A 14,750-nucleotide genomic window follows, 5' to 3' on the forward strand; every position below is an offset into this window, starting at 1 on the left:
CAGTGTGACTGGTCAACGTTACTGCGATGTGCTTCTTCAGCAGGTGATACCCGCCCTGAAGGAGAGGAATGCGTTGGACATAACTGTTTTCAAGCAAGATCGGGTTTCACCACACATCGCTCGTCCAGTTCAACTTCTCCGCAACACATGTGCTAACGATCGAATTGTTAGCCAATCGTTTCCAAATGCTTGGCCCCCCCAAACACCCGATGTCAATCCCTAGTTTATCAGGGGAACGTTCGCACATGTTCAGATCTGAAGAGAAGCGTTTCAAGAGAGGTATCGGGTAGGCTATACCCATGGATATAAAGTACTTCGTGGTGCAGTCGTGCAAAAATGCTATTCTACGATTTCAAACTGTCCTGGACACTGATGGGCACTATTACGAGAACACTTTGCAGTCTGAAGGGCATCATGTCCACAAAAACTAGGCATAGTGTACGATACAACAATGAATGAAAAGTATTTAAAACAAATAGCTTATTCATTATTTCTCTTCCGCATGTCCTTGGCAATGTTCACATTAAGTTTCATGTTCTTGTGATCACTAATTTTTCACATAGAGACCTAGTAGGGAAAGTTTAATTATAACCACCCGGTATATGATAGGTAGGTGGTAAGTCTGTCTATAATAAAGACAGCATTGTTATAATTCGAACGTGCTGCAGCACCAAGCACAGGGATTATGTTGAAGTAGTAGGAGGACTATGCTTTATGTCGATGTAGATTTTGTTCTCTGACAGTGAAAAATTAAAGAAGGGAAAACGATTATGGATTTAAAATATACTCAAAATTTAAACATGTAATTTTTTAGTTCAAGGAGGGGATCAAACTCGATAACCCTCCCTTTGCATAGGCCTACACCCCTGCTGTAATTTATTTAGCTAATGACATGGAATGGAGCTCAGGAAACACTTTCTTGTGTTAAATTCTAACGTACCTTGTTTACATGTTTCGACCTATTTATGGGTCATCCTCAGAACTGGTCGCTGTTGGTCTTGGCGCCTCTTGTTTTGTTTAAGCATTCAATTAATGCATGCGAGAGTGAACGAAACGCATTCAGTTGTGTATGCCTTTTCCACAAAAAATAGGAATGCGTGCAACAATTGAAAGCTACCCTTCGCCGATGGGTATCTTCTGCGTTTTTCGTTCAACAGTAACATGTAGCGAGCAGCTGATTGTTCTAGAAGGCCCCAAATAAACTGAAAACTCTTTTGTTTGGCGATGGTGAAACTTTTAAGCTGAAAATGGCGGCAAGTACGACTAGCTTTATTGAAGATTATCGCAAATACGAGTGCCTATGGAGTGTTCGACCACAATTTTGAAAATCAAGTAGGTCTAACTATTGGATTCATATTTAATATTAAGTAATTAATATACATACATACATACATTCATTCATTCATACATACATACATACATACATACATACATACATATAGACGGACACAGGTGTGGCTCAGTCGGTTAAGGAGCTTGCCTGCCGGTCTGAAGTTGCGTTCGGGCGCAGGTTCGATTTTTTTTATTTTATTGGGTGATTTTACGACGCTGTGTCAACATCTAGGTTATTTAGCGTCTGAATGATATGAAGGTGATAATGCCGGTGAAGTGAGTCCGGGGTCCAGCACCGAAAGTTACCCAGTATTTGCTCGTATTGGGTTGAGGGAAAACCCCGGAAAAAACTTCAACCCGGACCACCTGGTTTCGCGGCCAGACGCGCTGACCGTTACTCCACAGGTGTGGACCGCGGGTTCGATCCCCGCTTGAGCTAATTACCTGGTTGGGTTTTTTCCGAGGTTTTCCCCAACCGTAATGTGAATGCAAAGTAATCTATGGCGAATCGTCGGCCTCATCTCGCCAAATATCATCTCGTTATCACCAATCTCATCGACGCTAAATAACCTAGTAGTTGATACAGCGTCGTTAAATATACGGTATATATTCAGGATTCTACAGCTACTGCAGTCTTCCTGTGCCAATCCTCCAAAGCCTTCTGTCTTGTGCGTCTTCAGTCCTCAACCCCCTCTTGTGCATGACCTCCATTACTTCGTTGTCCCAAGTTCTTTTTGGTCTACCTTTTCCTCTTCTTCCTGGAGGTTTCCACTGGTAAATTTGTTTAGGCAATCTATCTTCGTCCATTCTCATCAGATGACCGAACCACTTCAAACTCTTATTTTCTATTCTATTTAACATTGTCTTTTCAGCATCCATTCTATGCCTAATTTCTTCATTTTTAATGTGACCCAAGCGAGAGACTCTAGCACTTCGTCTCAAATAATCCGTTTCTACGGCCAAAATTCTTTTTCTATAATATGCATTCGTTACCTATATTTCACTTCCGTAGTTTAATGCAGATTCAACTAACATTTTGCCATTTTGTCGTTCAATAACCAACTAAAAAAATACATACATAGTGAAGATGACGTTCAACCCTACTATATATGAGCCGTTCAGAGCAGAAGTGGTGTAAGTAAAAAATTGGTAATGAGGGTTGAAGTAAACATTCTGTAAAATACAGCACAAAGTAGCAATTAATATTCACTTTATTTAAACTATTAGTAGTCAGTAGATAACAAGAACGACATATTAATTGCTACTTTGCGCTGTATTTTACAGAATTCTTACTTCAAACCTCATTATCCAATTTTGACTTACACCACTTTTGCTCTGAACGGCTCATATGATCTAGGGTTCAACACGGCACATCTTAATTGAACGTGTGTTTTCAACTTGATTAGTTGAATATTCTCCTCAGATTGAATGCGTACGCGCTTGGAAAATTGAACGGTGTAGATACAGGTAAATGGTGCATATTTGATCTTTGAATCTGTATTGAGAATACAAAGATAATTTAGAGCATGATGAAACTTTGGGATGTAGCTGTGACTCAATATCATAGCTACATCTATAGATTCAACCCTAGATCATATATGATCTAGAATTCAACATAAGTGTCACTGGTGTGCACCAGTGTTGCCAACTGGACGGACATTCCGTCAGAACTGAAGGAATTTCAACGTAACGGATGGGAAAAGAATGGCTTTGACGGGTGACGGACTTTTTTGGCGGAAATTATGATTTACAGTGTCTTTTTTTTTTTTTTTTTTTTTACTTTTTCAGCTGCTGTCATTTTATTTGTTTAATTTTTGGGGATTTTACTTTTTCATTGAACTGTGCCATACCTGGCCGTACCATGTTAAAGAATCCCCTGTTTCAGATTTCCTCGTAGTAATCAAGTTAGAGGTTGACGAATTAATATTTTAATCAAGATTGGTAAGTTAGTTGTGTTAAAAAATTTGCTTTTTATTTGTCTTACAGATACATTGAGTGGGTCTAATTTTTTTTTTTTTTTTTTAAGGACTGACGGATTTTCAGGTGTTATACTGACGGGGATACAATTTATGTGTTGGCAACACTGGTGTGCACTGTGCAGAAAACATGGCGGAGAATTTAGGTAAAAGACCGACTAAAGGAATATTGAAATCATCGACAAGTTTTGAGAGACCTGACTCTGCTTTAAAAAGGTAAGTTAACATGCAATTATGTTAATTTTTGATTTGTATAAGCATTTATTTTAAACTTATTAATAGAAGTTAAATGATGGATTTGCATGATGTGTGCCCGGCCCACCTCTCAGCACTTCTGACATGACTAACCAAACCTTCAAAAATGGTAATTGTATTTAAAATTGCGTATACATAATAGCAGTTGAAAATTAATATTGTTAATAATTATTATTATGTGACGTGTTCTTTCCTTTTGTTTTACATGTAAAGAAAGCAGAAGGAAACAAAATGGGATGAAATGAATATAATAGCCACACTGCACCCACCTGATAAAGACTACGGACATATGAAAATTGACGAGCCAAAAACTCCATACACATATGAAATAGGAGAAGAAGAGACTGATGGATTGGATGCAAATCTCTTGGCCGAAAAGTGAGCAGTGCACAATTTTATTTTATATATGTTGCAGACGAGAGAGAGAGGTGGTTGAAGAATTTCTAAACAAGTTGGAAGCATCCCTGGTGTCAGTATTAAATGGTAGTTATAGAGTGTTTAAGAAAACCTATTACATCGTTTGTCGTGCATACTGTATCTTGATCTATTTTATTTGTTGTGTAAATATTAATTTTTTTGTTAGTGATTTTCAGCAGTGTCGAGGAGATGGTAGATGCCTTCGTGATAATACTATAAAATCCTCTAAATTATTAGAAAACTGATCGCTATTAAACATTTAGGCCTACTGGGTTTACAAGTGTTAAATAAGTTTTTGAAACTACGGTAGCATGGAATATGCAGTTGTTGGTGTGGTGCAATTTTTAAGGTTGCAGTTTCTGTTTTTATACTTTCTCATTCATAGAAGAAGAGGAAAAGATGTGATTTATATTTTACGAGAAAACAAGCTGTTATCTTTCATAATCCATAAAACCTTTGCTATGCTCATCTGGCCGCCTGCCTCCTTCTTAGTTAATCTGTGTGCAAAATGGACGAACGTTTCATATTTAAATTTCACTTTTTATATTCCAATCGTAGTACTGTATTGAAGTACTGAAACACGCTGAAACGTGTGAAGATTGTCAACAGTGTGAACTTATATATTCATTCTTGGTTAAATTTAGGGTAGGCAGTTATTGACATTTAGAATTACAGTAGGTATATATTTTTATAGAGTAAATGAAGATTTGGATTCTGAAAGGAAGAACAATTACCTGCTGAAGTGCATTTTCGTCACTGAAATATAATTATGTATACGCACAAATACTTCCCATTACCGACAAGAGTTATTTTGTTTATTGTTCTTGCAAATCACAATTGAATTAGGAAATTAAGAAAGCCCACATGTACACTGAACCACATTTTTTCAGGAGAAACAAAAAACTGTACAGTTATTGTTGTATTGGGATAAGAATATTTATTTTTATGTATACTTACGGTGGGTAGGTACAGGATGAACCAGGCAGGTCTAGACTCCTAAGGGTAAAGCCACAGTATTTGTGTGTTACGTATGGGACATTTTGCAATACATTTTCTTGAATTGGAATATAATTTACAGTTTTTAAAAATACAGACTCTCATATAATTCAACAGAATGCTTTTCCTTACATTATACCAAAGTCAGGAATCCAAAATCTCATTTCAGTGCAAAAAAAAAAAAAAAAAAAAAGTAATACCTGTTTTGTATGGGTCAGTAGAAAATCAGCCTTTATTAACGGGTTTATTTCCACTTCACTTTTTTTTAAATTACTTATAGTTAAAAATGCTTTTTTGTGCTCAGCATTACTTTACAATATATACTTAACATGTGCTATCAGATCAAAGATTTTCCTTTACATGTTCCAGTCACAAAAATATAATTTCTGAGAAGTGTAAGTTACGTATGGGACAAGTGTTTGATTAGATATGGGAGACACAGTATTAAGTTATCCTATTCAAATTAACTTAATAATAACTAAAAGATTGTTTCAGAGTGTGCCTTACATACCCAAATTTTGAATTTTGGATTCAGTCATCTTAATTTCATCAGCTGGATGTGAAAATATTGACATTTATAATTTATTCAGTCCTTCCACAAGCATTTCCACGTTTTCATATGAGCACATGCATACGTTGTGAACTTTGCATGATGTTGGAAATGCTTCTGATGGTTTCAGTGTTTTAAACATGGATAATCCTATTTTAAAATCATGATCTTTTTTTAACAAACTGTATCCCTCTTGAAATTTCACGATTAAGATATGCTTTTGTATTCGTTTCCGCTTTCGAGATTCACGATTTTCACAGAAACATATTCTTTCTTTCCTGGTCTTATTCTGCTTATGTCATTCCTTCTGTAGAACTGTATCACTTCACACTTTTATTCTTCACTTAGTGCATCACCCCATTTCTTTCTTTCCTTTAGATCACTTATCAAATAGAGTTTAAGGTTTTCAGAAACTAATTTTTACCTTTGAAGGTGACAGATTTTGAATGTGTTGGAAAGAACATGAACTTGTTTTGTTGGAGATGTTGAAAAAAAAATAAGTTACGGTTTATTTAACGACGCTCGCAACTGCAGGGGTTATATCAGTTTCACTGTTTGCCAGAATTTTGTCCCGCAGGAGTTTTTTTAAATGCCAGTAAATCTACTGACATGAGATTGTCGCATTTAAACACACTTAAATGCCATCGACCTGGGACAGGATCGAACCTGCAACCTCGAGCATAGAAGCCAGCACTATACCAACTATGCTAACGAGGCCGACATGTTGGAAGATTACATTCAATCCACTTGAATGCCTTGCCTATTACTTGTGAAATCTTTGATGTTGATGCCTCTGTTATCTGAGGTTGACCAGCTTGTAACTTTTATCTCTCTTTTTGAACTCTCTTTCCCAAATTCTTTCTCGATCAATCTCTCTCTTATTCGTTTTACAGCTCTTAAGTATTTTTATATACAATCAATCTCTCTTCTTCTTTCTTTCTTTTTTTTTTCACTTTCCCGAAACTCTGGATTTTCTTTGTTTTTTTGCCTATGTTTTCTCACTCTTTCTGCAATTGTCATAGGAGCCTTACCTTACAAGTAGATAATAATGGCACAACATGGAGAGTATTACATCATATTGTATGCCTATATAACATTTACAATAAATGTTGTACAGTACCTAAATATTTTTGCTTCTTAACATAAAAATTATGTAACCAATATTTATGAATAAAAAAATAACTAATCAAACCAGTGAAACAAAAAAGTGTAATATCATATTGGCGGAAAGTTCATAGTTTTCTCAGAAAAAAAAGTTTCTTCCCAATTGTTTAAAATCTTCTTATTTGGTAACTATTGCGAGTAGGATCATGATTTTTGTCCATATCGGTAGAAAATCTAACAAAGAGTCATTTATTCCTCTGGTGTATTTCCAAACATGTACGAATTCGTGTAAATTTAATTCAAGGGGAGACTTGACTGAAAACCATGAAAATGTTTCAAAAAAATTTTATTGACTATTTCACATTTTTAGAATGTATATTTTCATACCACAAATGGATTTAGTTATGGAAAGAGGCAGGCAGTTTCGCAAATGATTTAGAGAATGGAGCAACGAAAATACTTTCCTACAGATGTGAGCCACTTAACTGTTCCAATTTAGATCTCTGTCCATTAATAATCCAAAATATTTTAGTGTCACTGTACTTAATAAAAGACCCATTTGTTGACAGTCGTGGTGTGGTTTTGTCGTTAATTGTACTGAGCAGATGTGGATGTCCCATTACAATTGCCTGTGATTTTTCTGTGTTCAAACTTAATCCAAACATTTGAGCTCATAGATAGAGTTTAAGTCTCCAGTCATTTTAGCTACTGCATCAGTTAATTCAACAGCACACAGTAGCTCACCGCGTTAGTGAAACAGAGCTACCCTCTAGCAGGAGGCCTTTGCCCTTCAAGGGACACATTAGGCTATTATTATTATCAGTTAATTCATCAGAACGAAAGTGTATATAGATCTGTAAATCATCACCAAACAAGTGGTATCTGCAGTGCTGTATGGTGTTTGTCACATCGTATATATAAATAGTAAAGTACCTGACACTGACTCTTGAGGAACTCCAGACTTCGTGATTCGTCATTCAAAAGAGAAATCACCAGCTAATGTACACTGCTGGCAGTCACGAAGGCAGGATTGAAAACAAGTGACAGCATTATCAGAGAGATTCAAGTTACTGTCATCCATACCTTGACATATGTCTCCATTGACTCTTAGTAATGCAGTTGTGGTACTGTGGCCAGTCCTAAATCCAGTAAGTTGTTATGGTTGAAGTGTGTTGTCAGTTGCCTGTGTACAATACATTCTAGGACTTGTGGTAATGCTGGTGGGGTACTAATAAGTATGTAATCATCCGGAAATTATGATGGAATTTTATTTTTGGGGAGAGGATGGATAAGGGCTTTTTTCCAGAGGTGTGAAAAGATTAAGGAACAGAACCTTGAAGTCCATAAGTATTTAAAACACGTCACTGTCATGAAAGCTGCTTTAAGTTCAAAAGTAACGCTGTCATGTTACTTTCTATGAGTGGATGATATTGTGGACTGCTCTCATCAAAATTACATTAATATAATCAGAGAAAGCATAAGTACTGTCCTGAAGAACTCTACAGAAAGTTAATAAATACTCCTACTTCACCGTTTTGCATTTGTCTTAAATAACACTTGTCAACACACATTTTAGTGCCTCCAATGTTAGATCTGTTCCTGAGTATATTCGACCCGCTGATTCCAAAAATGGCACCAGTTTTTCCCTATTGGCTCTAGTTCTTAAGATACAGCACGAATGCCATATACCTCTATTCACTCTGGTCGGTCGTCAAAATTCAATATATTTATTATACTGTTTTAATTAATCTCTTTGTAGCATGAAATAAACACATTTATAATTATAATAAAAGTGAAATATACTAAATCTGTTTATTTGAAACAAAAAGCACGAGTTTATAATATTAATTTTCCAGTCATTCAACAAAGAAGTGGCTCATTTTGTAATAAGATTTCCGAGAGTGGGATCTGCCAGGACAATTCCGCATAATTTTCCAACAGTAATCTGCCATCACATGTGCATTCACTCTTTCTTGGTATTTTACCTCTATTGTTTTTATGTGTTTGTGAAATGTGTTGCGATAAATTGATATCCAGGTGTAATAACATCTGTCCGCAAAGCCACAGAATGTGCCACAATAATTGGAAAGAAGTGTAATCAAAAAAATATTTACCAGTGGAAATGATCAGACTCCTATTCAACAAGAGTTTATGCCAAACTCAAATCAATAATGGTGCTTATTTATATTGTTTCACACTGAGAAAAGTAGGGGAGAGATACTGAATTCTGCAACATCCAATAAAAGAGAAATATCGTGAATTCACCAAAATGTATATTGCCTGATGGATGAGTCCTAGTGGTTTAAAAGGAAATGCTGGGTAACTTTTTGGCACTGGACCCAGGACTCATTATGCTATTACCTTCATCTCACTCAGACGTTAGATAACCAGAGCAGTTGATAAAGCGTCGTAAAATAACAAAAAAACAATTTTCTCGTGTGTTATCGTGTATACCAATCTATGAGACTCACAGTTTGTTATATGCGAGAAATGCAATAAGCGAATATAATAAAAATAATAATGGTAATAATAATAATAATAATATTTATTTATTTACTTATATACTTATTTGTTTATTTACTTATTTGTTATCAGATTTTACAATGTCTTAAGACATATTCCTCTACCCATTTAAAGGATTCTGTAGCCTTTATCCATTCTTCTCTATTCTCCCACACCCCATTTTCCAAGCCCCTTCATTATTCTAATTATTCTTTGTGTCCTGAAGTCGAAATTGCGATAAAAAATCTGAAAAAGTACAAGTCTCCCAGGTATTGATCAAATTCCAGCAGAATTAATACAAGAGGGTGGAAGGGCATTCTCTAGAGAAATTTATAAACTTCTACTTGCAATTTGGGAAAAGGAAATTGTACTAGAACAATGGAAGGAGTCCATAATCGTACCTATTTTTAAGAAGGGGGACAAGACTAACTGTAGTAACTTTCGAGGAATATCACTTTTGTTGACATCGTACAAAATTTTGTCGAATATCCTTTTGAGAAGATTAACTCCATATGTAGATGAAATTATTGGGGATCATCAGTGTGGTTTTAGGCGTAATAGATCGACTATTGATCAGATTTTTTGTATTCGACAGATATTGGAGAAAAAATGGGAGTATAAGGGTACAGTACATCAGTTATTCATAGATTTCAAAAAGGCGTATGACTCGGTTAAGAGAGAAGTTTTATATAATATTCTTATTGAATTTGGTATTCCCAAAAAACTAGTTCGATTAATTAAAATGTGTCTTAGTGAAATTTACAGCAGAGTCCGTATAGGCCAGTTTCAATCTGATGCTTTTCCAATTCACTGTGGGCTAAAGCAGGGAGATGCACTGTCACCAGTACTTTTTAACTTCGCTCTAGAATGTGCCATTAGGAAAGTTCAGGATAACACAGAGGGTTTGAAATTGAACGGGTTACATCAGCTTCTTGTCTATGCGGATGACGTGAATATGTTAGGAGAAAATCCACAAACAATTAGGGAAAACGCGGAAATTCTAGTTGAAGCAAGTAAAGCGATAGGGAAAGTAAATCCCGAAAAGACTAAGTATATGATTATGTCTCGTGACCAGAATATTCTACGAAATGGAACTATAAAAATTGGAGATTTATCCTTCGAAGAGGTGGAAAAATTCAAATATCTTGGAGCAACAGTAACAAATATAAATGACACTCGGGAGGAAATTAAACACAGAATAAATATGGGAAATGCGTGTTATTATTCTGTTGAGAAGCTTTTGTCATCTAGTCTTCTGTCAAAAAATCTGAAAGTTAGAATTTGTAAAACAGTTACATTACCGGTTGTTCTGTATGGTTGTGAAACTTGGACTCTCACTTTGAGAGAGGAACAGAGATTAAGGGTGTTTGAGAATAAGGTTCTTAGGAAAATATTTGGGACTAAGAGGGATGAAGTTACAGGAGAATGGAGAAAGTTACACAACGCAGAGCTGCACGCATTGTATACTTCACCTGACATAATTAGGACCATAAAATCCAGACGTTTGAGATGGGCAGGACATGTAGCACGTATGGGCGATTCCAGAAATGCATATAGAGTGTTAGTTGGGAGGCCGGAGGGAAAAAGACCTTTGGGGAGGCCGAGACGTAGGTGGGAAGATAATATTAAAATGGATTTGAGGGAGGTGGGATATGATGGTAGAGAGTGGATTAATCTTGCTCAGGATAGGGACCAATGGCGGGCTTATGTGAGGGTGGCAATGCACCTCCGGGTTCCTTAAAAGCCAGGAAGTAAGTAAGTATTCCTTGTGTCCATGTCAGTTTTGGTCTTCCCTCTTCCATTGATACACTTTCTTCGACCATCTTGTCATAAATTTAGGATATGATTTCTGAAGTCATTTTGAGTCAGAATTTTCATATAAACATGGGTCTGTTTTCTAACTTTACAGAGATATGACTGTGTGATTTCACATTTAGAGACAGATAACAAACAAATTTAAAGTTTACATTTTGATATTCATACATACTAGTACTCTAGACGTCGGGGTCGATGTTTCCACAGATTTTTAAAGGTACCTCCTTCTGCTTCAAGGTACTGTTGTGCTCAGGTGTGAATTGCGTAGGTTACTCTCAGTGAACTGATAGATGTATTGTATTATTGGCTGGATGCCGTGTCATCTCTGTTTACATTCCAAGTCACAATATGACTCCTGTGTTGTGTTATTTATTGAGCTCGGTGACCTAGTCTCATGTCAGCAGCATGTGATAACACTGATTTACAATAGAGTGAGAAGTTTTACCAAAAAGTGCATCTACCTCCGTAACCATTCGAAAATGGACAGATATTCATATGAACTTTTTGACTCAGAATGACTTCAGAAATCATATTATCCTGTAAGCATTTATGGCCTTTCTTCGTGAATCACCCAATATCCAGTAGTCAAGGAATGTGATGACTCCTCTGGCCTCTGTTTTAAACATGTGATTAAAATAAATGGCTGACTGTAATTACTTCGCAAATCCTAAAGCTATATGGAAAAAAACAAAACGAAAATTGCATGCACAAATGAAAACCACGTATGTTCAAAGTGCATATAAATATATTGAACATAAGAAACAACTACTTCCAAAGTTTGCAGTCTTTTAAAAACAAATGTTTCTGTTCTTATCTGTTTCTGTTTTTTTTTTTTATAGAATCAAACTAAGTGGCAATGAACCACCTAAAGCTTTTGCAAGGGGAAGTGGTAGTGAATCTGAATCGAGTGACGAAGAGACGTCTGAAGAACGAGGTAACTTGATTATGCTTTATCATTGTATTTGAATAAGACATTGAATAGATGAGCTCAGCAATGGCAGAATGTGACAAATTTATCAGCAAGGTGTTTAAGTTTCAGCTGTTTTCTGAACTGAGATATGCAATTTGAGTAGTATGGGGTTTCATGGCTTGCATACATGTAGTGAATGGTGAAATTAAACAGGTGACCACCATTTGTGAAGATAGAGGAAACTGCTGATGACATGCTCTGTTACATTCCATTGTCACCTTAATTGTCAGTTTTAGCTTTCCTAAGTGGCTAAGGGATTTCTTCAAAAGAGGTGAGAAGCAGTAGTTTGGATATGTTACAGTCTGATATCACATTTAGATTTTTTCTAATAATGTAATTGGTTACTGTTTGACAGCAAAGAGGAAAGTGTTCGAGAGCAAAAGGAAGGCTCATTACAACGAGTACTATGCCGTAAAACTGGCTCGCAAGTTAATGCACGACGAAGAAAACACTGATCCAGCCAAGGAAGGAAGCTCCAGTGGAAGAACCTCACCGGAATTAATTTTTTGTGGTGTGGAGGGTTGCCCAGGACATAAGAGTGGCCGGACGGAGAGATGTGAAATGCCATTCTCGAGCAGAGGAAAAGCTGGAGATAAGCATAAGGTGATGGGTAAAGACAACTTAATAATATGAATCATTATTTAAGAAAGTATGACTTAGGGTATATTTATGCTGGAACCTCGCTGCTTGTAGCTCAACTGCAAAAGATCGTGCACAGTCATCATCAAACTTCGAAAATCGAGGCTCATCTCATTTACCATCAACTTTACTGCCATATCCCAGTAACTACTTCGTTACCAACAATGTGCACAGACTGGTGGACATACATCATCACAGGGGAATCATTACTCTCTTTTTCAGAGCAACTCGTGATTGTTAGTGACGAACAGTTTTATTGCCTATTGCAAAATAGACATAGGGATAAGGAATTCATTTATGGCACTGCTATAAATCGATAATAAATCGCTGTCACTGTCATCAGATGACGAGGTCATCGCGAAAGTCTACAGTATACTAAACTACAGCCCTTAGTCTATACAAATTCCACATTTTCACCTTTTCCTTCTCGATTACATGTTGAACACATCCTTTGCATCTCTGGAGTCACTAGTTGGAGACCCTCTTCCAGAAAGACCTTTATATTATCCAAGTTAGACATCTTATTTTTGCGAGAAACATATCCTTTTACCTGGCTCCAAATGAGTTCAATTGGAGTGCAGTGATACAGGGCATAATAAGAACTTCTCTACCAGCAGCTGCAGCCATTTTGTCCATCCTCCCTACACATTGTATTCATCTTCTTATGGTGGAAGTATCAACTCTATAGATTTCGCCACCATCATATTTGATATTCTTCTCTTGCAGCCATTGTATTTTGCAATCCCTAGTTCAAGACCTCTTTGGAACTAGCTCTAGTCTTCTACTGTGATATTTTGCATTATCTGTTACAGTGACAAATTTAGGCTCTAGTTTCAGCAATATTTTCTGGAACCATGTTTCAAACATTGGTAATCAATTTCTTCATGATAGTCTCCTGTAGATTTCGAGTCATACACAAATTTTGTATCGGGAACAAAAACATCATCACTTCCTGTATGAAGATGATAAGCCTCTTTCCATTACCGGTGGGCTTCTTTAGACTGGTGGACAACCCTGAGAAAAAGGCTTGCATCGAAGATGTTATGGTATCGTCAATTAATACCCTTTGTACTGTATGTTCAGCAATCACCCAAGTCTCCTCTGAGTAATATATTTTCTTCTCTTGGTCCTGAATTCCATAATTAATCGAAGATAAATGGAGGCATTTCATATCGAATAAAGATATGGTGGATATTGGACCTGAAAATTTTCAAGGAAGTGATGTAACAGGGATACAATCATATTTACACCTTTTTAGCAAGGCATGCTTCGGGTATCACATACAGTACGAATTTGTTTAGTGGCTCACATGCAACACCGAACAGACTCACTTTGTACCCTGTAAGGAAGAAGAATGTACTCACTTGCCGGGGGTCGTATGGTAGGTATAGCTGTTGTACAAAATCAAAGCTGTGCATTATACCTTCACTGTAAGTGTACAGCTGTCAGGTCCCAAATTCATAGGAGGGTGTAGTTTCTGCATGGTGTTCTGGTACTTCTCAGTTGTATCCTTACAGGCAATATCCTTCTCTTTAACATGACTTTGATGATTGGTCGACTGTTGAATAAGTATTTTCTTTTCGTTTTCATCCATCATGGCAATCTTTCCTATAGCAGTTTGGTTTTGTGTGCAGACAGTGCATAGGTCTGTTTTTGGCTTCTGTGTTGCGATATTACTACAGAATGTTTGCCAAATAGAATACCATAATAAAAATATTATGGGGATTCGGCCTGAAGACTCTATCTTCTTGATACAAGGTATGAATATATATTTTTAAGTTATGTTAGTTATAGGCTGACCAGATGTCCCCAGTTTTAAGCTGCTGTCCCCAGAAGCTGTGATTTTTTTTCAGTAATATTTTATTGGATCTGCTGCAAATCATGCACATTTCTGAACGGTTCTCAGTATGAGATAGAAGAACCAGCACAATATGAGATATTATGCACTCTTTGAGATGAACATAGCATGTTTGTCTTTTGTCATCTTAGCATTCATGTTTCGCTGAAGCGTTAGAATTGCCGCAGCATTCATTTTTAAGTAGTTAAAAAAAAAGAGGAATTTTGTGACAAACCAACAAATGAAAAGTGGTATGATGTTTTTCAATGTTTAAAAACAGTTACATTCAATTTGAAAATCTTCTCAAAATAGTGTCATTAATCATGTGTCCTCCAGACAATAATTAATCTGCTGAAA

The 14,750-nt window shown here is 36.4% G+C and overlaps 1 protein-coding gene across 4 annotated transcripts in view; it reads left to right on the forward strand.

Moving 5' to 3' along the window:
• The first annotated feature begins 3,372 nt into the window (after positions 1-3,372).
• Positions 3,373-14,750, forward strand: part of LOC138707421 (protein phosphatase inhibitor 2-like) — a 30,956-nt gene continuing 19,578 nt past the window's right edge. For all 4 annotated transcript variants that reach the window (XM_069836816.1, XM_069836813.1, XM_069836815.1 and 1 more), the window contains exons 1-4: positions 3,373-3,524; positions 3,777-3,941; positions 11,787-11,881; positions 12,273-12,520. In XM_069836816.1, the coding sequence (XP_069692917.1) occupies positions 3,439-3,524; positions 3,777-3,941; positions 11,787-11,881; positions 12,273-12,520 (594 nt within the window). In that variant the 5' untranslated portion in view covers positions 3,373-3,438. The remainder of the gene's footprint in view (positions 3,525-3,776; positions 3,942-11,786; positions 11,882-12,272; positions 12,521-14,750) is intronic.

The sequence above is a fragment of the Periplaneta americana genome, chromosome 10 (genome assembly GCF_040183065.1).
Source record: "Periplaneta americana isolate PAMFEO1 chromosome 10, P.americana_PAMFEO1_priV1, whole genome shotgun sequence".
Classification (NCBI taxonomy): domain Eukaryota; kingdom Metazoa; phylum Arthropoda; class Insecta; order Blattodea; family Blattidae; genus Periplaneta; species Periplaneta americana.